Below are 19,544 nucleotides of genomic sequence, written 5' to 3' on the forward strand. Positions count from 1 at the left end.
TCGCGGTACGTTTCTAAGATCTTGAATTAATGGGATGAAAGAGAATCGTTTCCGAACAGTGGATTTGGTTCCAACGGCTTGTCTTTCTTTCTGCTTAAAAATCGTAATGGACGGATCAGATCAAGACCTAGATTTGCGAGAACGAATCTCGATCGTCCGTCCAGTTCACTTGCATGGTGCGCCATGTGGAAAAGTACACGTTGGCATGTTGTTGAAAGTAAAACAGGTGGCTGCCGATGTGGCGGACACGTAGGACATCATTGTTTGATCTTGGGCCGATGATCCAACGGCTACGATGAGCGGTCTTTCCAAAACCGTCGATGGTGGAATGATGTTCTTCAAAAAGGACTTTTCTTTTCTTTTGTTCTTCCGTTTTTTTTTTTTTTTTTTTGGAACAACTTAAAAAAGGACTTGATCAATTCTAATATACATCACTGTTTGAGAAGTTATTATTTTTATTTTAATTTTTGGTTATTTTAAGAGGTTAAATTTTTTATGTTTGGAAAGATAGATTTTTTTGTAATTGGATGTGATATTTGTGAAAGAAAAAATAAAATAATTATAGATTTGATGTGACATTTTGTTTTATTAACTATTTTAATCTATTTTTTCTTTTAGTACTATTTTAACCGGAAAAAAAAAAAAAAAAAACTACTTCCCACACACCCTCCTTAAATAGGGTATATATTTAATTATGATCAATTTTTATCATATTATTTAATTATGATCCATAAATTTTTTAATTATGTTTTATATTCTATTTAGTTATGATATTTGTTTTTAATTATAAAATACATATAATATATAATTTATTATTATTTATTTATTTATATCAGTGTCCGCCATAATGTTTTCCTGTAAGGAGGGAGAGAGAGTGTGACCGTTTTGTTATGTGATGCATTCATTTGAACGTGGTTTTGGACAGCGAAAGCATGGATTTTTTCGGTGTTGTGGGAGTGATTCTGAGCTCTCTAGACAGGGACTGTGAAGAGGGAAAAAGTTGATGAAGTTCACAGCTATGTAATGTCGAAAACTACTTGATTCTTCTATGAAATTAAAGGTTATTATACTTGTTCCATTGCCTTGTCTCTTTTTGTTCTTCGAATTCTCAGCAAAATTTTCGATTCTTTGTTATCCAATCAAATGGGTTTGATTCAGAAAATAAAATTTCCTCCAAATTACTGTGTTTGTTGTTGTTGTTTTTTCAATTAACGAGTTCATGTAAATCTGAAGAATTAGAAGAAATGAACAGTTTGTTCTGACTTTTGTGAGAATATCTACTTTGAGTGGGTATAATCTGAGAAAAAGACTGATGTTTGTTGGATTCAGAAACATGGGTTTTGTTCTACGAGATTCGAGGATTAATGGGCATTTTTTTATTTATATCCTAATATTCTTTTATGAGTAAAATGAATGAGATCCGCTGTATTTCTCGAGAATTTTTCATGCTTGTTTTTCATGTTAACCTTTTTCTTCTCTCTCTCTCTCTCTCTCTCTCTCTCTGCGTGCTTTATTTGGTGAAGAACCTGATTCTCTGAACACAAGGAGGAATTCACTTTTCTTCTTTCTTCTCTTTTAACAACCTCTTTACTTGCTTTTTGTCTCTGCTCTAATCTGGCTCTTTCATCTTTCTCTCTCCGGCGAGAGCTGCACTTTATATAGAGAGAGAAAACAAAAAAAATGCATATATATAGAGAGAGAAAGCAAAGACAATTGTAATGAGAAAGAGGTGCAAATATATGTATCTGCCAATGAAATCGATCTATCTTTCTTTTGCCTTTCTTTAGATGAAAACCCAAAACCCTTCCCGACTTTCTCGCTTCTCTTTCCGGCGAACTTTTCGGTGAAAACCAAAACCAAAACCAAAACCAAATCCAAATCCAAATCCAAAATGCTGATTCCATGCAATCGATCCTCTTTACTCCCAACTGGGTTTCATTTCTTCACATTGTTTCTCTCTGTTTTATTGACTTCATTACAAGTTTTCTCAAAGCTCTGATTTCTAATTCTCTTCATTGTATAAACTCTGATTGTATATATAGAGAATTGATAAAGTTTTGGACCCATGTCTTGAGGTGGGTTCAAATTCGTTTTCAATTCGATACTAATGCAAGTGTTGTCGTCCCAGAAATGGACAACAATCGAGCGAGTCGGTTCTCGCCTGCGAAGCCACAGACAATTAAGAAATCTGGTAATGAATTGATGATAAATTGACTAAACGCTCCTTGATTTCCCTTGAATTTACATTTTTCGTTTTGTTTTTGTGTGTGACTAAACAACAAAAGCCCATCAATGTCTGTCTTTATCTATATATTCTTACTGTTATTTGGCTTTGTTATAGGAGTTTGCATATTGTGCGTGTCCTCTTGTTAGCTTCCCTTTTTTGGATTGTTATTTATGTTACTTTGGCTGTTTTTTCCCAATTGAAAATCATTCGTGATTAGATCAAGATTAAAAATATTCCAAATCCTAAAAATTCAAAACACACAATCTAAATCAACAAGTACTTACGAAAGTGATTTAGATTATTTGTTTTTCAGAATAATTAATAAATCGACACAAACGATTTTTACGTGGAAAAAATCACAATTGGACACCTCCAACTGTGATTAAAAAACCACGGGCGAAACGCCACTAATCAATCCACTACTGAAGTAAAAAGATTACAAAGATATCATACAAATTACCCAACTCAGTCAATCTGTCTTCGAATCTTCTGTAACTCTTTTTTCACGACTTCGTCTCGGAACTGATCAATCCTGAAGTTGATTCCACAACCTCACTCACATATAGAATCAAACTCCTTTTGAAAGCTATACGCTAGAATCTTCGGAATCCACCAAAGAGAACTCTCTCTTGAATTTAAAGAAAACCAACTCCTTGATGTATGTATTTTAGATCATGAGTGAAGAACTCTTCTCAAGACATCAAGGAAAACTCACCAAAACTCCAGAAGAACCCCACAAACAAAACCCTAGGACTCTTGAATAAGATTTAGAAAAAGTAGTCCTAAAAACAACCTAAAAAGATATAAATAGGAATCCTGAATCCGCGATCTCCGCTCGAGCGCCCAACATCCCGCTCGAGCGGCTTCAACAAAATACGCGTGTGGTAACACAGTGGTCCGCTCGAGCGCTTCATCACCCGCTCGAGCGCAAAATTACGCACTCCAGTACTTTTACAGACCTGTCACAAATACTGAGAGACCACAAACTCCGCTCGAGCGTCAATGTCCCCGCTCGAGCGGGAAGAACAAAAACACTGAAAAGAAACAACTTTAACAACGCAAGGTTTTGTATCTGGATTTGACAATCAAGGGACCTAACAATCTCCCCATTTGTCAATTCCCGGACAAAACCTTTCTAAACAAATGTTCTTAAACACACGCACTAAACAAGAAAATAAAAAAACTCAAAAACAACTCTATACACAAACAATCTTGCCCAATCGTGCAATGTAACAGTCCATCAAGCCAACTCTTCATCCAACATTCACCTGTTGAAGAAAAAAGAAAAAAAACAGCAACATACCAGAAAAATCAAAACTTGTGGAACTATATAAGAATATATCAAAACGTATCCATCCGATAGAACCAAAGAAACAAAATATCCATGATATCCATATGAACAACAAAATATCCATGTGACATAACCAAAAGAACAAAATATCCCATATGAACAAAACAAATGAACCATCTTACAAAAAAAAATGTACCATGTAATGTACCATGTACCATCACTAGAGACCAAACAATATCACAGCAAGACCAAACTCTCCCCCTTTTTGACCGGGAATCAAAAAAAAAATCATGCACCAGGTGGAGGAGGTGACGGCTGAAGCGTCAGTAAGGAAATGATGTGGTCCAGCTGCGAAGTAGTGTGACCGGCAGTCTGCTCCAGCTGACCAAGACGACCATCAAAACCATCAAAACGGGCATCGAGAAAGTCTAACCTCTGGGTCATAGCCTCCTCAAAACGCTGAAGCTGATCAGAAAAAGAGCTAGGGGGAACTGGTGGAGTAGGATCCTCCTCATCCCCGGCGGCAGCAGCATCATATTCAGCCTCCTCAGCAAGTCCAGCAGTGGTACCTGCAGAAGGATCAGCCCGAGAAGACTCCCCCTTAACATGAGCCCGACTTTGTGAGACAGTTTTCTTTGTGAATGGTCGGGAGGGGAAGGCAAACTCATCATCCTCGAACACCCGAACCCCAAGGTCAGACAAAAGACGATTAATCAAACACCCATAAGGAAGCCCTAACTGTCTATTCCCAGAGACACCTATCATTTTCCGAATAAGCAAGGGAGCGAGATCAATAGACATATGTCGGGCGATACAGAATAACACAAAACCTTGGTCTTGATTAATTTCGGAGGAGTGAGTGGTCACAAAGATGTTGGCACAAACAATCAGATTAAGCAGTCTAAACTCCGGAAGAAGTTCAAACTGTTTAATCAAAGCGCCTGTAGGCCAAGGACGGGAAGAACCACATAGTACCTCAGTCACATGAGTGAAATCACAGGTAGGACGACCGGGGACAGGATAAGGATAGTGTTGAGGGAACACTTGATCAATCTTGAGAAGATGGCGAATGAGAGCTGGGGTGACGGAAATGGATTTGGACCGAACCCAAGTAGTAAAGGAAGGCTCAACATCACTAATTTGCTCAATATTACAGTAAAATTCTCGAACCCAGTCGAGATTTTGACGCCCAGAAAACGACAATACCAAATCACCACCTAGAGGATCAAACAAATGACGGATAGGGATGGATTCGAAAGTGTTAGGCTGGACATTCCGTTCTAGGTGAACAGTGCGAGTCTCAAAAGATTTATGGAATGACTTGTCTTGCTTAGCATTAGGAAACCTCTCAGAATTAAAGGTAGGACGAGACACAGTTGCCTTTCGGCGTTTAGGGGCGGACATGATGAGATGAGAGAGGACTAATACCAGAAAACCCAACAAACCCAAAAAGAAACCAAACCCGAATATCAAAACAGGCACAAGACAGAAACCATTAGTAACATTAAACGCATAATGCATAATCATGGATGACAATTTTCAAGGATATCATTTCATAAACATGGAAGACACATATCAATGAAATGCATAATGCAAAAATGTGCATAATGACAATGGCAGAATATCAATGACCTAGTGAAGCTAAACACTGATAACAAAACAAATAGAACTTCAAATGGCAACACTTCTCCATCTTGTGGTCAAAACAGGGGCTCAAACAGGTAGCACAAACACAAAAACTGCAAGCAAGTGGAACTCACACAAACACTGATGTCATACACACAAACATGAAATGCAACAGGAGGAAGACAGGACGATGCAGTGAAAGAGTGTGTGAGAGGAAAAAGGGAAAAAACCATGAAACCCAAAAAAAAACAAAAAACCAAAATACAACCCCCAAAAGTACCGAAATAATAGACAAAACAGAGGAGAAGAGAGGGTAAAACTTACCAATAGGGAAATCAGTAAGGAAGAGAAGGAAATAGGATGAAAGCGACCAAGCAAAACCCACGATCCAAACCCTAGGTCTGAGAAACTGAAGAGGAGGGAAAAAAAAATGACCTGAAGAGTCGAGGGAGGGAGTTTTATATAAAATCGGTCTGCTCGAGCGTAGGAATTACCGCTCGAGCGTGATTCAAGGCAGGCTGACACCCGCTCGAGCGCGCATAAGGACGCTCGAGCGCCAAAAAACCTCTCTCAGAACTGTAAAGGCAGAGGGCAAACTACTGCAAGGCTCAAAAATACGCTCGAGCGTAACAAGATCCGCTCGAGCGGGGGAATTTTTTTTATTTTTTTTATTTTTAAATAAAAACAAAATACTCAATAACAAGAGGTGAGACCCGAAACACAAGTAGATGATCACATTCAGCCAGAAATGAAATACTAAGATGAGATAATCCGCAATTCATGAAGTCCGGAAACTTGCAGTTGTTTAAAAAACAATGACACTGAACATCATGAGCAGAACAGATAAACTATAATCACTGATCATAAACTACAAGAGAATGAACAACTCAAAATCCAACATGAGAGCTCACAAAATAATGTGTGTGTGTGCAATCCATGAGAGGTCACTGAGCTAGAGTTAATCCTAGTAGTGATCGGATGGCTGGACCTCCATCAAGAGTAACTCAACAATACAGAGAAAAGTCAAACCACTAGGAATCACGGGGTATTTGTTGAGTAAATGCGGAGGCGGCTCAATCAATGAGTCCTTTTTTTTAACATTTTTTTCTTGTGGGCACTCACTGGTGGCTTTCACGCTCAAGAGTATGGAAACCAAACCAGAGAAGAATGAAATCATAAAGGATGGCCTGGTTGGTGCCTCTGAGGTAGCCTTTTCCTAATGCCCAGACTTCAAGGAACAGAGGGAGAAACCGTGGAAGTGAAAACAGATGGTAGATGGTTAAGAGACTCAACATCACCCATGATATGCTAGTATCGGTCAATTCCACTGTAAAAGTTTAAGAAACACTGTTAGTGGTCCATAGAGAACTTTGATCACATGTGCGGAAATCCCTGCAACAATTAATCTCAAGGATGTGTACAGAATGAGATCATGAGGTTAATGAGCATGGGCATTCAAAATGAGCTATGACCAATGAACAATGAGATCTTGTAAGCAGCATGAGTAGTGTACATAAAAAGTTGGATGCAAGTACAACAGATATCAATGACAATGAGATTATGACATCCAAGCATACATAAGGCAGAACGCTTACACCTACTCAAGTAACAAGTAACACTCTAGTGATCGAGCATGACACCCAAGGTCTTTCTAAGGAACTCAAACCGAAGAAGATCAAGGGGTTTTGTAAAAATATCAGCTTTTTGATGCTCAGTGGGAATATGCTCAAGAACAACAAGGCCCTCTTCCACTAACTCTCGAATAAAATGATGACGAATGTCAATGTGTTTGGTGCGAGAGTGTTGGACAGGATTTTTTGAAATGTTTATGGCACTTGTGTTATCACAGAAAAGAGTAAGAGTGTTCTGTTCTATCCCATAGTCATGAAGCATTTGCTTCATCCACAACATTTGTGCACAACAACTCCCTGCAGCAATGTACTCAGCCTCGGCAGTCGAAAGAGAAATGGCATTTTGCTTTTTACTATGCCAGGAAACCAGATTATTCCCAAGGTAAAAACACCCCCCAGATGTACTTTTCCTATCATCAGCACATCCTGCCCAGTCGGCATCAGAAAAACCAGTAATCTTAGCTGTAGTATCAGTAAAAAACCAAACCCCATACCCCAAAGTCCCATTAACATATTTAATGATGCGTTTGACAGCAAGTAGATGAGACTCTTTAGGACTAGCTTGGTAATGGGCACAAACACCTACACTGAAAGCAATATCAGGACGACTGGCTGTGAGATACAAAAGACTCCCTATCATACTCCTATAAAGGGTAGGATCAACATCAATACCAGAGGAATCTTTGGAGAGGTGAAGACTGGTGCTCATGGGAGTGCGTGCATGTTTGGCAGACTCAAGACCAAACTTAGACACAAGATTTTTCGCATACTTAGACTGAGACACAAATATACCTGAAGGAGACTGTTTAATTTGAAGACCCAAAAAATAAGACAACTCTCCCATCATGCTTATCTCAAACTCATGTGTCATGCAATCCGAAAAATATTTCACAAGATGTTCAGCAGTGGATCCAAACACAATATCATCAACATAAATCTGAGCAACAAGAATATGAGACTTAGTATGTTTCACAAATAAAGTCTTATCCACACTACCCTTTTGAAAATCATTGTCAAGAAGAAATGTAGTAAGTCTATCATACCAAGCTCGAGGGGCTTGTTTCAATCCATACAAGGCCTTGTCTAACTTGTAGACATGATTAGGACATTTAGGGTCCTCAAACCCTTTTGGTTGCTCAACATATGCCTCTTCTCTCAAGTACCCATTCAAAAAGGCACTTTTCACATCCATTTGAAACAATTTAAAGCCAAGAAAACATGCAACACCAAGCAAAATACGAATAGATTCGAGACGTGCAACTGGGGCAAACGTCTCATCATAGTCAACACCCTCTACTTGTGTGTAGCCTTGAGCAACCAACCTAGCTTTGTTCTTAACAACTGTACCATTCTCATCAGATTTATTTTTAAAGATCCACTTGGTACCTATCACATTCATGTCTCTAGGTCTGGGAACTAGAGTCCAAACTTTGTTACGTTCAAATTGACCTAATTCTTCATGCATAGCATTGACCCAACTATCATCTAGCAAGGCCTCTTTAAAATTCTTAGGTTCAATTAATGAAACATAACACATATGTGATACCTCATCCCGAATCTGTCTTCGGGTTTTCATTCGATCCGAGACACTTCCAATCACCTGTTGAGCTGGATGATTCAGTTTCACCCTAGCTGATGGTTTAAGCTCAGGACTTGCGGTGACAGGGGCAACAGGAGAGATGTCCCTTGGAGCACTTTTTGGACTTGACCTTACCTGTGAAGATGGTTCTGTAACCATTTCTTGTGATGGGTCCGCACCTTCTCCTTGATTTTGTGATTCCGTATCCAAGATTGGAGACTCATCATTATCATCCTCATTTGTTGCTGGAGTAGGTGCACCTGTGTCATCTATAACCACATTGATAGATTCCATTAAAGATGAAGTTCGCAGGTTATAGACTCTAAAAGCCCTACTAGTGGTTGAATACCCTAGAAAAATACCTTCATCACTTCGGGAGTCAAATTTGCCCAAAGGCTCTCTATCTTTGAAGATGTAACACTTACTCCCAAAAGTTTTGAGGTATTTTACATTAGGTTTCAAGCCCTTCCACAATTCATATGGAGTTTGTAAAGTGCCGGGCCTTAAATACACGCGATTTATGACATAAACAGCAGTATTTATGGCTTCGGCCCAAAATTTTGGAGGAAGTTTCTTACTAAGGAGCATGACCCTAGCCATTTCTTGAACAACCCTGTTCTTCCTCTCAACAACTCCATTTTGTTGTGGAGTAATGGGTGCAGAAAATTCATGCTTAATTCCATGTATATCACAAAAATCCGAAAACGAACTATTTTCAAACTCACGACCATGATCGGTTCGGATTCTTATGATACGATCAATGGAAATACCTTGTTCATTCTGGATTTTAAAAAATAGGCCTAGAAAGCATCAAACGTATCAGATTTTTCCTTTAAAAAATTTACCCATGAAAATCGAGTAAAATCATCAACAGTTAAAAAAATGTATCTTTTACCTCCGATGCTTTCAGTGCGAGTAGGACCCATTAAATCCATGTGAACCAATTCGAGAGGACGTTTGGTTGTAAAGCTATTCACCTTTTGATGAGGGGCACGGGTTTGCTTTCCAAGTTGACATGGTCCACACACATGGCTTAAATTCTTACCCAGTTTAGGTATTCCCCTCACAAGCTCTTTGTTGGCTATCTTAGTTAGGTCATTGAAGTTCATGTGACCTAATCTTTGATGCCACAGGTCAGTGTTACTAATGATGGCAGAGTGACAAGTGAGATCATTAGTAGTAACAATCCCATAGCAGTTATCAGATGTGCGAACCCCATGTAAGACAGTATTTCCCTTTTTATCCAAAATTTCACATTTATTTTTTGAAAACAATACTTCATGATGGGAATCACACATTTGACTAATGCTTAAAAGATTTGCTTTAAGACCATCAACTAGTAGAACATTATCTAGCTTGGGAAGACCAGCAACACTTATAGAGCCCTTATCAATGACTCTCGAAGTGCCGCCATCTCCAAAGGTAACAATTCCTCCTTCATATTTTTCAAGGGAGGTGAAGTAGGATTTGTTACCGGACATATGACGAGAACACCCACTATCAAGATACCACATGTGTGAATCACGTGCTTTTAGAGCAGTGTGAACAACTAAACAAGTCAAATCATCTTTTCTCACCCAAATCTTTTTAGTCTTGGTATTCCGCCTAGACATGTAAGGTTGTCTCCTAGCCCAAAAAGTATTTGAATTTCTACTCTTTTGAGACACCTTACCAAATAATTCATAGCAATAAGGACGAATGTGGCCATACCTACCACAGTGATGACAAATAAAAACTGGTTTTACCTCCTTTTTGTTGATCTTACCAGCTTTAGGTAGACGAAGAGAGAGATCAGCCTGGTCTACCTTCAATTTTCCCTTTGCTTGAGTCTTCTTGTCATTTGAAGTAGAGGCCTGTCCCTTGTGAGCTGTTGCACCATAGCCTAACCCGCTTTTGTCGCAACCCATTTGTTGAGACCCGAGGATGTCATCTAAAGATTTTGAACCTTTGTTCCACATGGCAATAGTGGCTCTAGCAACACAAAGCTCTTCATCCTTTTGACAGACTATCTCTTCCAATCTGGCTTGTGACAGCTCAAGACTTTCAAGCTTTTCTTCATATGTGGAATACACCTTCAGAAGTTCATTCCTTTCAGTTTCACAGGATAGTAGTTTTCCACATAAGTCTTGCCTGTCACTCGAGATCTTGACGATATTCTGCTTTGCTGCTACAAGTTCTCCTTTCAACCTGATATTCTCACTCTCACATGTTTTGATCTTGAGAGAGAGTTTGTCGTTGGTTTTGGATAAATTTAGAGATTCCTCGTATAGCTTTTCGTAAGCTTGTTGTAGTTCATCGCCATTGATCTCATCATTGTCATCAGATGTTTCATCATCCTCTTTTTGCTCTTTATTCTCCTTTGCCTCTTCCAATCTAGCAACTAAGACTGAAAAGTTGCTGGATGGTGGTGAATGTGAATTTCCTCCTTCATGGAATTGGCTCAAAATTTCCCATGCCTCTTTAGCCTTTGTGCAACGAACAATCCGTTGCTGTTCTTCAGTAGAAATTGCTCCACGAATAGTGATCAGGGCTCTCTGATTGCTCGGATTGTCAGCCCTGTCTGTATCTTCTTCAATGGCCTGCCAGCCTTCAGGATCAAAAGCTTTCAGAAAAGCTCTCATTCTGATTTTCCAAAACAGGTGGTTACTCCCGTCAAAGGTGGGAGGAAGATGCAAGTTCTGACCATGAGCTAACTCTGCTGGCTTTGGAGGAGGTGGTGTCAAAGTAGACCAAAATGCCATGAAAGCACTATCCCCGTCTTCTCCAGATTCAGGTTCTTCGGGTTCTTGCTCCGACCTGCTTTCATCATCCCAAGTTACAGTGTAGACTTTTTTTCGATTCTTTTTCGAAGGGCATTCAAGGGCAATGTGACCAAAACCTTGACATTCATAGCACTTGACCCCTTGCCCCTTTACAATCTTCTTTTCAGTTTTTGAAGCAAGTTTTGGTGGAAAAGTTTTGGGTTTTTCATTACTCTTGTCTTTTGAAATAGGGTCTCTGAAATTAGGCTTCTTTTTCTTCAAAATTTTTTTAAATTGTTTAGTAAACATAGCCGTCATCTCAGACTCTAAATCAAATTCAGCCTCCGGAGTTTTTGCAGACTCATGAGCACTAGTGAAAGCCACACTTTCTTTTTGTTTTTTCTTTGAAATCAGGTGTGCTTCATAAGTCTGCAAGTTTCCAACCAATTGATCAAGCTTGAGGGTATCAACATTCTGAGCCTCCTCAATGGCTGTCACTTTTGGTTGGAACCTCTCGGGTAAAGACCTCAAAATTTTTCCAACAATTTTAGCTTCCGGGATTTTTTCCCCGTGTGTGAAACAGGAATTCACGATATCACTAAGTTTTGCATAGAAATCATCAAACGTCTCCTCATCGCGCATAAAAAGGGTTTCAAAAGCGGAGGTGAGACGTTGAAGTTTTGACCTTTTGACAGAAGTCGTACCTTCGTGAATCGTTTCCAAAATGTCCCAAGCCTCTTTTGCTACCTCACACGTGCAGATACGTCGAAACTCTTCAGGTGTGACGGAGCAAAACAGGGAATTGAGAGCCTTACTGTTCCAACTTGAGTTTTGGTAATCAATTGTGTCCCATTTATCAAGGGGTTTAGGAATATTAACACCATCAATGGTGATAGTAGGTTCACTCCACCCGTAGATCACGGAGTGCCAGACTTTCTCATCGATGGATTTTAAAAACGCTCTCATACGAGCTTTCCAGTAAGAATAGTTTGTACCATCGAGTAGAGGTGGTCTATGGGTCGAGTTACTTTCACGAATAGAATCCATAATACTAGTCACACAAAATCACACTCCTATATTTTTAAAAAAAAAGAGTGACCCGCTCTGATACCAATTGAAAATCCTAAGTGATTCGTGATTAGATCAAGATTAAAAATATTCCAAATCCCAAAAATCCAAAACACACAATCTAAATCAACAAGCACTTACGAAAGTGATTTAGATTGTTTGTTTTTCAGAATAATTAATAAATCGACACAAACGATTTTTACGTGGAAAAAATCACAATTGGACACCTCCAACTGTGATTAAAAAACAACGGGCGAAACGCCACTAATCAATCCACTACTGAAGTAAAAAGATTACAAAGATATCATACAAATTACCCAACTCAGTCAATCTGTCTTCGAATCTTCTGTAACTCTTTTTCCACGACTTCGTCTCGGAACTGATCAATCCTGAAGTTGATTCCACAACCTCACTCACATATAGAATCAAACGCCTTTTGAAAGCTATATGCTAGAATCTTCGGAATCCACCAAAGAGAACTCTCTCTTGAATTTAAAGAAAACCAACTCCTTGATGTATGTATTTTAGATTATGAGTGAAGAACTCTTCTCAAGACATCAAGGAAAACTCACCAAAACTCCAGAAGAACCCCACAAACAAAACCCTAGGACTCTTGAATAAGATTTAGAAAAAGTAGTCCTAAAAACAACCTAAAAAGATATAAATAGGAATCCTGAATCCGCGATCTCCGCTCGAGCGCCCAACATCCCGCTCGAGCGGCTTCAACAAAATACGCGTGTGGTAACACAGTGGTCCGCTCGAGCGCTTCATCACCCGCTCGAGCGCAAAATTACGCAGTCCAGTACTTTTACAGACCTGTCACAAATACTGAGAGACCACAAACTCCGCTCGAGCGTCAATGTCCCCGCTCGAGTGGGAAGAACAAAAACACTGAAAAGAAACAACTTTAACAACGCAAGGTTTTGTATCTGGATTTGACAATCAAGGGACCTAACACCAATATTCTCATATGATTGAAGGTATGGATGGTAATGGTGGGGGCATTGTTTTTTCGGAGAATTTGAAGAAAGAAAGACTGAGAAAATTGAGTGTTGTTGGTAGAGTGAGTTCAAGCAACGAAAACGGCGAAATGGGTTCTGTTGGATCTGATAGGGAAGATGAGCTTCGACCCACCACTAGTATTAGCAAGAGATTTAAGCTTCCTACAAAGGTAATTTGCAGTTACATTCTTGTTTTTAGATAAGAGAGTAGTATATTCTATTTTGATATTAGCTCGGGGCTAAATTCTTTGTTTTTGTTTTATTTTTTTGCAGTTTTTCGATGAATACAACACAGTTGATCATGCCTCTGTTCCTAGGAAGTTACGGTCAGGTGTGCAATTGTGAAAAATAATGGAAACCTTTCTGTTTGATTTCCTTTCAATTGGTGTGTTCATGTGATTTTCCGGCCAATTAGGTTTGATTTTCAATGTGGTTCTATCTTTTGGGTCAGTTTGGAATTTTCCTCATCTTTTATAATTTATAATTGTGGATTAGAACTGAGGCTTTTGCTTTATCTTTCTTTTCGACTTTGAAAGATTCTGTTGTTTTTATTTCAAATTATGTATACTTTATTAGTGCTGCAATTTTCACGATGTATGAATTAATGTATGTACAATTTTTCGTCTTCTCTAATTTGATGAACTTCACTTTTCGAAGAGAGATTTGATCTTTTAGTGAATCAGAAAGCTTGAATATTAGGTAGATTTTATGGCAGATTTATTTGGATTTTAGTGCTCAGGAAATATTCCTTAACATTTACAGCCATGAAGAAGCGCAATCACAACTCCATTTCTCCACCATTGCCAGATAAGAAGAAGCCGAACAATGGGATCAATGGAGTCAAATTACCAATAAAGAATAGCATAAAGAAATCCAAACAGAAGGTAGTCAATAATCTCTTTACTCCAAAATTCAGTTTTCCTTTTACTATTTTTCCCTGACAAAGCATTGATTGTTGACAATTGAAATTTCATTTACAATTTACAGCAACAACGAGACTCAGAGGGATCTCCAAGCCAGATCATTGTACGGCCAATCACAAAAGACGAGGAAGAAGTTGTAGAGACTCTGTATGCTTTGGCCGAAATGTTTCCATTTCCAAACAATAACAAGAGTGATTCGGATTGTGAATTAACAAAAGCAAAATCTTCACCTATGAGAGAGGGAGAGAATTCAAGGCCTCGATTGGAAGGTCTACATTATATTAGATTTTGTTATGTGTCTTCTTTCTTCTTTTCTTTTTTTCTTTTTGTATGTTAAATTATATATAGTTTATCAGGTTCCAAAGCTCCTGAGAAAGAAGAGGACTCAAACTCAAAGTCACTTGGCCCCTCAACTACTGTCGAGGCTGGCAATTCATCATTGTTAGAAGAATCAGCTCAAGAAACTGTACAAGCCAAATGTTTGAATGAACCATCAGAACCTGGTTTCCCCAACAGTGCACAATTGCGTACCGAATTGGATAATACCATTTCTCAAAGAAACATACAATCAATGTCTATGTTATCCAAGAGTGAACCCATCGATGGGAACCCATCTTGCAGTTCTGTTGGTTGCAATGTTCAATCTGAACTAGGCCTAGGAACTAGGTGGGTACCTTTCAGCTTTGGTGCCTTAATTTCTATTTTTTGCCCCCAAAAACATTGTTTATAAAATATATTTTTTTGTATTCTTTGGCATTGGTACAACGGAAAATGAAAATCAACAAAAAAACATTTTCCATGGTTAACCAAAAAAAAACAAAATCCCTATTAGAGCCAAAAATGTTATCTACTTTTAAAAAGTAAAAGCTATTTTCCAGATTAAAATCTTACTAATGCCACCACACTACCACTATCACCTCCACCACTACATAGTCACTGCTTCCACCTCCACCCCCCCATGGCTGCCACTACCATCCCACCTCCTCCACTCGATCCCCTGCCACCACTACCACCACCTCTTTTGGCAATTCAATATTTTAGATTAAAAGTTAAAAAGTCACTAAAAAAACTAAAAAGTCAACAATATATACCAAAAAGTTAAAGATTCTTTTTTTCTCTCTACTTTTTGCACATGTTTCCTTCGAGTCAAAAAGTCATCCAAACATATTAATTTTTTTTATCTCATACTTTCATCAAAAAGACAAAAAGTTGCTAAAATATCATATTTCCAAACAAGTACAACAATTAATACATTAGTTTCAATGATGGAACCAAACATGGGAAAATGTTTTCTCCAGAAAACATTTCTTGGAAAAAAGTTTCTCTTGTTGGAGAATTTCTTGCCAAAACAAACAGAGCATTCCTGCTTGTTCTTTTTCATTTTTGATAAGTTTTTAATCTTCTGGCAGCTCTAAGCAGCCCAAACACAAGGAAGCCGCAACTTATGCGGGAAAACCAGAAAATGCAGCTGGACCAGTACGTTCATTTTCAAGTGTAAGTCACACATTGCTCTCAGGTAACTCAGACTGAAAGAGGTGGCTTTGGGTTATTTTTTCAGGCTGCATCTGTTGGTTGTCAACACGAACTACAACACACCCTCAATGGGAGCAAAAACAGTGGTACACTTCTCGTATGCATGTAATTTTTTTTTTCAATTATTTTTTGCATATCAATATTATGACATTGCCATAAATCTTGGTTCTTTGATCTGAAGGTGTGGCATTGTGGCCAGGCTTGTCTTCAGCAGGATCCCATGGTGCAAGTACTCAGGGACCTTCTTTGAGGTAATTTTCTTTCTTAATTGTTCTAATCCTTCTGGGTAATTTCAATTGTTTTTTTAGCGTCTCATGTATTTAGTTGTTTCAGGTCATCCCCTGCTAAAACTCCTGTTTGGTTGGGCATGGCTCCTTCTGTAACTCCACCCGGTTCATTGCGTAATGGTGTTCTAACAGAAAAGGTAAGGGCTATTTTCTTTACTGAGTGGGTGCTGTTAATACTCTTGCTCGGGTCAATATGTCTCACCATGCTTTTATTTTATTTTATTTTTATTTTATTGTTTTGATAATGTGGAACCCTTTGACTCCACCTTGGTTGAGACAAGGAGTAAACCACGAATATGTGTGACCACCAGCCAGCCTCGCATATTGGGCGATGTAGGGAATTGAACCTAAGACCTCCTGGTTGTTTACCTAGGACTTACCATTCAAGCTATACCCTTCATGGGTTTATAAGCATTTGATTAGGTTTGCAAGTATTTGATCGGGTTTATGGTTTATTATTGATTGTTACAGGATTCTAGAGCTCCAGTTGGTAGAAATAAGCCATGGAAGAGATGTTCAGCTCATGTTTATGTAAGTCGTCTCATTAAGGTCTTGCAAATTACCGAGAAAAAAGACGTGCTGCCTGTGCTGGCTACTCAGTTGACTTCAAATGAAGGATCCAAACGAGGCGTTATTTTTACAGACAACCACCTGAACACAGTGTGAAGTGCCTTGAACGGATCTGTTTCTGAACACAACATAGTTGGTTATTCTGCTGAGAAGAATCCAATCGAAGTTAGGAATGCTATTCTATTGCACAAGGGACTCATTCAAGAACATCAACAACAGGCTTCTTCAACATCCACGCTTTACACCACACAAAAGAAGGTAAGCTCATTGTTGTATCAATGGTAATTTCTTCTTTTGTATATTTCTGAACCATATTTTTGGTTTTTGCAGAGTTTTGACTTCTTGTCCCTGTCAGCCAGAGGTGGTGGAATGGAAGCTACTAACAGTGCTAATAAAGTAGGGAATGAACTTGAGCCATTGACTCAATTTCAAATTCCTTACCTGCCATCACTTGCGCAAAATCACACAGTCCTGCCGTACTCTCTGCCCCAAATTCGTTATTCATCCACTCCTTTCACCAACAATCTTTCAGTGGCTTCAGCAAAGCAGGTGTGATTTGCTTGCTTTCCAATTCTGTTCTATTAGTCTGCCTTGGAATGTTTCTGGACAATTTGTTTTGAAGAATGGTTTTGCAATAGCCATTTCTTATTTCTCACATCCTAATGCAGTCCACATGCATGAGTCAATTGATGAACCATGTGTAAGAATCCACAACACCTAACTAAGATTGGTGAGGCAAGAAACATAGAAAAGAACAAAGACACAAGAATGATAAATCACACACACACACAGAGAACACAGTTTACATGGTTCACCTTAGAATTAAGGCTACATTCACAACTTCTGCAGTTTTTACTATGATAAAAAATATTACAAGACATTACAGAGATAGTCATCTCCTCTCAACTATAAATACGTAGAAATTAGTGCAGCAACTACAAAAGTTCACTCCAAATTCATGTGGTTGGTGTCCAGTACTTATCAAGATCCACACTACCCCAACACCATCAAATGTAGTTCAAAGTGTAGTTCTTTGAATTAGAGAGAGTGAATTCAACATTTGATGGGGAACACCCAACTTCATAAGCACTACTACCAAAATGAAGTTTATTTAGTTCTGCCTTAATGAACTTAATGGATTTCTAATCAGTAACTCAGCATTTAAGTCAGAATAAGGTTTCTATGATGACGCAATCCACACTAGCCAGTTTATTACATGTTATCACCATTATGAACCATTAAAAATATGTTGTTTTTGTTGATCACAGGTCCAGATACAGCCACTTCAATACATGAGCCATGGCCCTCCACGATTGAGTACCGCAGCCTTGCCAATACAGCAGCGGCAACGGATTTGGACAGCTCAATACAAGCCCGTCGGAGTAGCTGGGTCCTATAATCCAAACTGGGAAAACAGAAGACAAGACCCTTCAACAATCCAGTTTGCTCAATCAATTGTCCAACGTTCACATTGTTCACTAGAAGTACTTGGCCCCAAGTATGCTCCAATCTCACAACATCAGCAACAGCAGCAGCAGTTCAATCCTGTTTCCTCATCTTTGCCCAATGTCAGGGCTAAAGGGCAACACCACCATCATCATCTCCCTTCTGGCTACGAAGGAAGTGGAGTCTGTTTGTGTCCTGATACTGCACTTCCATTGCAATTACTCTGCAACGAGCGCCCTTAAATGAGATGGGACTGACCTAACAAAGTAGTCGTGAAGGAAAACGGGTCATCATTGGTTTGTTTATTATGTGCATATTTTTAGGCTAGATGCTCTATTTCCATATGATGACTTTGCAAGTAGCAACCATGTTACAGTTTATAGGCTGTTTGATTATTTTTTATGTATCAGGCATCAAAGGATTGGGAGAATGAGTAATTCCAGGCTCTGAGGCAAATTCAAAACTCCATTTGCTGCACTATCAGGTGAGAGAAGTCTTGTATTGTCTGCTTTGTTGAGGCGAAAAAAATAGACGCATAATTTTAGTGTATTGCTAATGTTCCAGAGTAGCCTTTTTGGGTTCTGTGGTTGGCTTTGGGGTCTTGTACGGTGCATTCCCTGCCAAATTGAGCATGAACACAACAGCCCATGTTGTGCTAAAGCATATGATATTAACAGAAGATTAAAAAAAAAAAGGGCTAAAGACCAAATTCCAAATGAGCTCCTTACCAAATCTACTTTGTGGTTGGTTGGGTGGGGAGGTGAGTCGGAGGGAGTGGGTATATGTTAGATAAATAAGTTTTAAAAATATAGAAATCAATCTCATAAGACAGACACATAATCCATATGGATGGATGCACAAGATTTTTAAAAATGGATTCTATCAACAAAATTTGTAAAATTGTGTATTTATAATGTGTTTAATTTGTGTTTGTAGTAAAATTGTTCTTAGATAATACCAGTTTAAGAAACTAAGCCAAATATTAATGATTTAGTATAATAATGATGTAATGCCATTATTAATATGTGATATCATTAATTAATAATCAAATAACATCAATCAATAATACTATAACATCAATATGAGCTATTACTAATCAATAATAAAATAACACAATAATATAACAGTAATAAATAAATAAATAACCCTCTAAAAAGTACCCTAAAATGAAATGTGTGGACTAAATTTATTTTGAATGTAACTCATATCTCACCAAATTTACATTTATACCATACAATTAATTTTTAAAATATTTTTTGAGATAATTTTTTGGGTGTCTAGTATTTCTAAATAATATGAAATGATACTATTCAAATGTACTACATATTTGAGAGAAAAAAGTTGGGACCCCTTTTTGGGAACCCCCACCACCCTTAATGCATTGTGATTGGCTAACTTTTTTTTTCTTTTTTTTTTAATCTTTGGTTGGCATATGCCTGTGTGAGGGTCAAAAAAAAAAGAAAGAAAAGGGAGTCTGTATCATTTTTGCATATTTAAGGTACAAAAATGATTGAGAGCTTTAAAGCTCTAGGAGGAGCTTTAATGGTGGCACTCACCATGTGATGTGATGTTTATGCTTGTTTGTTTGCTTGTTTGTTTGTTTGTTTGTTTTTTTTTTGTC

The 19,544-nt window shown here is 38.3% G+C and overlaps 1 protein-coding gene across 3 annotated transcripts; it reads left to right on the plus strand.

The window, feature by feature from the left end:
* Nucleotides 1-846: 846 nt before the first annotated feature.
* LOC114292033 (uncharacterized) lies at nt 847-18,506 on the plus strand. 3 transcript variants are annotated; one of them, XM_028235940.2, is made up of 13 exons: nt 847-1,060; nt 13,144-13,334; nt 13,438-13,495; nt 13,927-14,048; nt 14,152-14,356; nt 14,444-14,753; nt 15,497-15,563; nt 15,646-15,706; nt 15,802-15,871; nt 15,954-16,044; nt 16,379-16,735; nt 16,808-17,026; nt 17,746-18,506. In XM_028235940.2, exons 2-11 carry the CDS (start codon nt 13,146-13,148, stop codon nt 16,571-16,573), a joined length of 1,368 nt encoding a protein of 455 aa, XP_028091741.2. In that variant the 5' UTR covers nt 847-1,060; nt 13,144-13,145; the 3' UTR covers nt 16,574-16,735; nt 16,808-17,026; nt 17,746-18,506. The 3 variants fall into 3 exon arrangements, with proteins under 3 accessions (XP_028091741.2, XP_028091737.2, XP_028091739.2); XM_028235936.2 differs by lacking the exon at nt 847-1,060 and adding an exon at nt 1,607-2,191; XM_028235938.2 differs by lacking the exon at nt 847-1,060 and adding an exon at nt 1,607-2,191 and having other exon boundaries at nt 13,972-14,048.
* Nucleotides 18,507-19,544: the final 1,038 nt, after the last annotated feature.

The sequence above is a fragment of the Camellia sinensis genome, chromosome 6, assembly GCF_055761805.1.
Source record: "Camellia sinensis isolate YWXY chromosome 6, ASM5576180v1, whole genome shotgun sequence".
NCBI lineage: Eukaryota > Viridiplantae > Streptophyta > Magnoliopsida > Ericales > Theaceae > Camellia > Camellia sinensis.

What these genes read in the sequence shown, in the direction of transcription:
- LOC114292033 (XM_028235936.2), top strand. Translation starts at nt 1,903, where the DNA reads ATGCAATCGATCCTCTTTACTCCCAACTGGGTTTCATTTCTTCACATT. An exon ending in GAACTAGGCCTAGGAACTAG is followed by an intron (nt 14,754 to 15,496) that starts GTGGGTACCTTT and finishes ATCTTCTGGCAG; the next exon opens with CTCTAAGCAGCCCAAACACA. An exon ending in CAGAAAATGCAGCTGGACCA is followed by an intron (nt 15,564 to 15,645) that starts GTACGTTCATTT and finishes TTATTTTTTCAG; the next exon opens with GCTGCATCTGTTGGTTGTCA.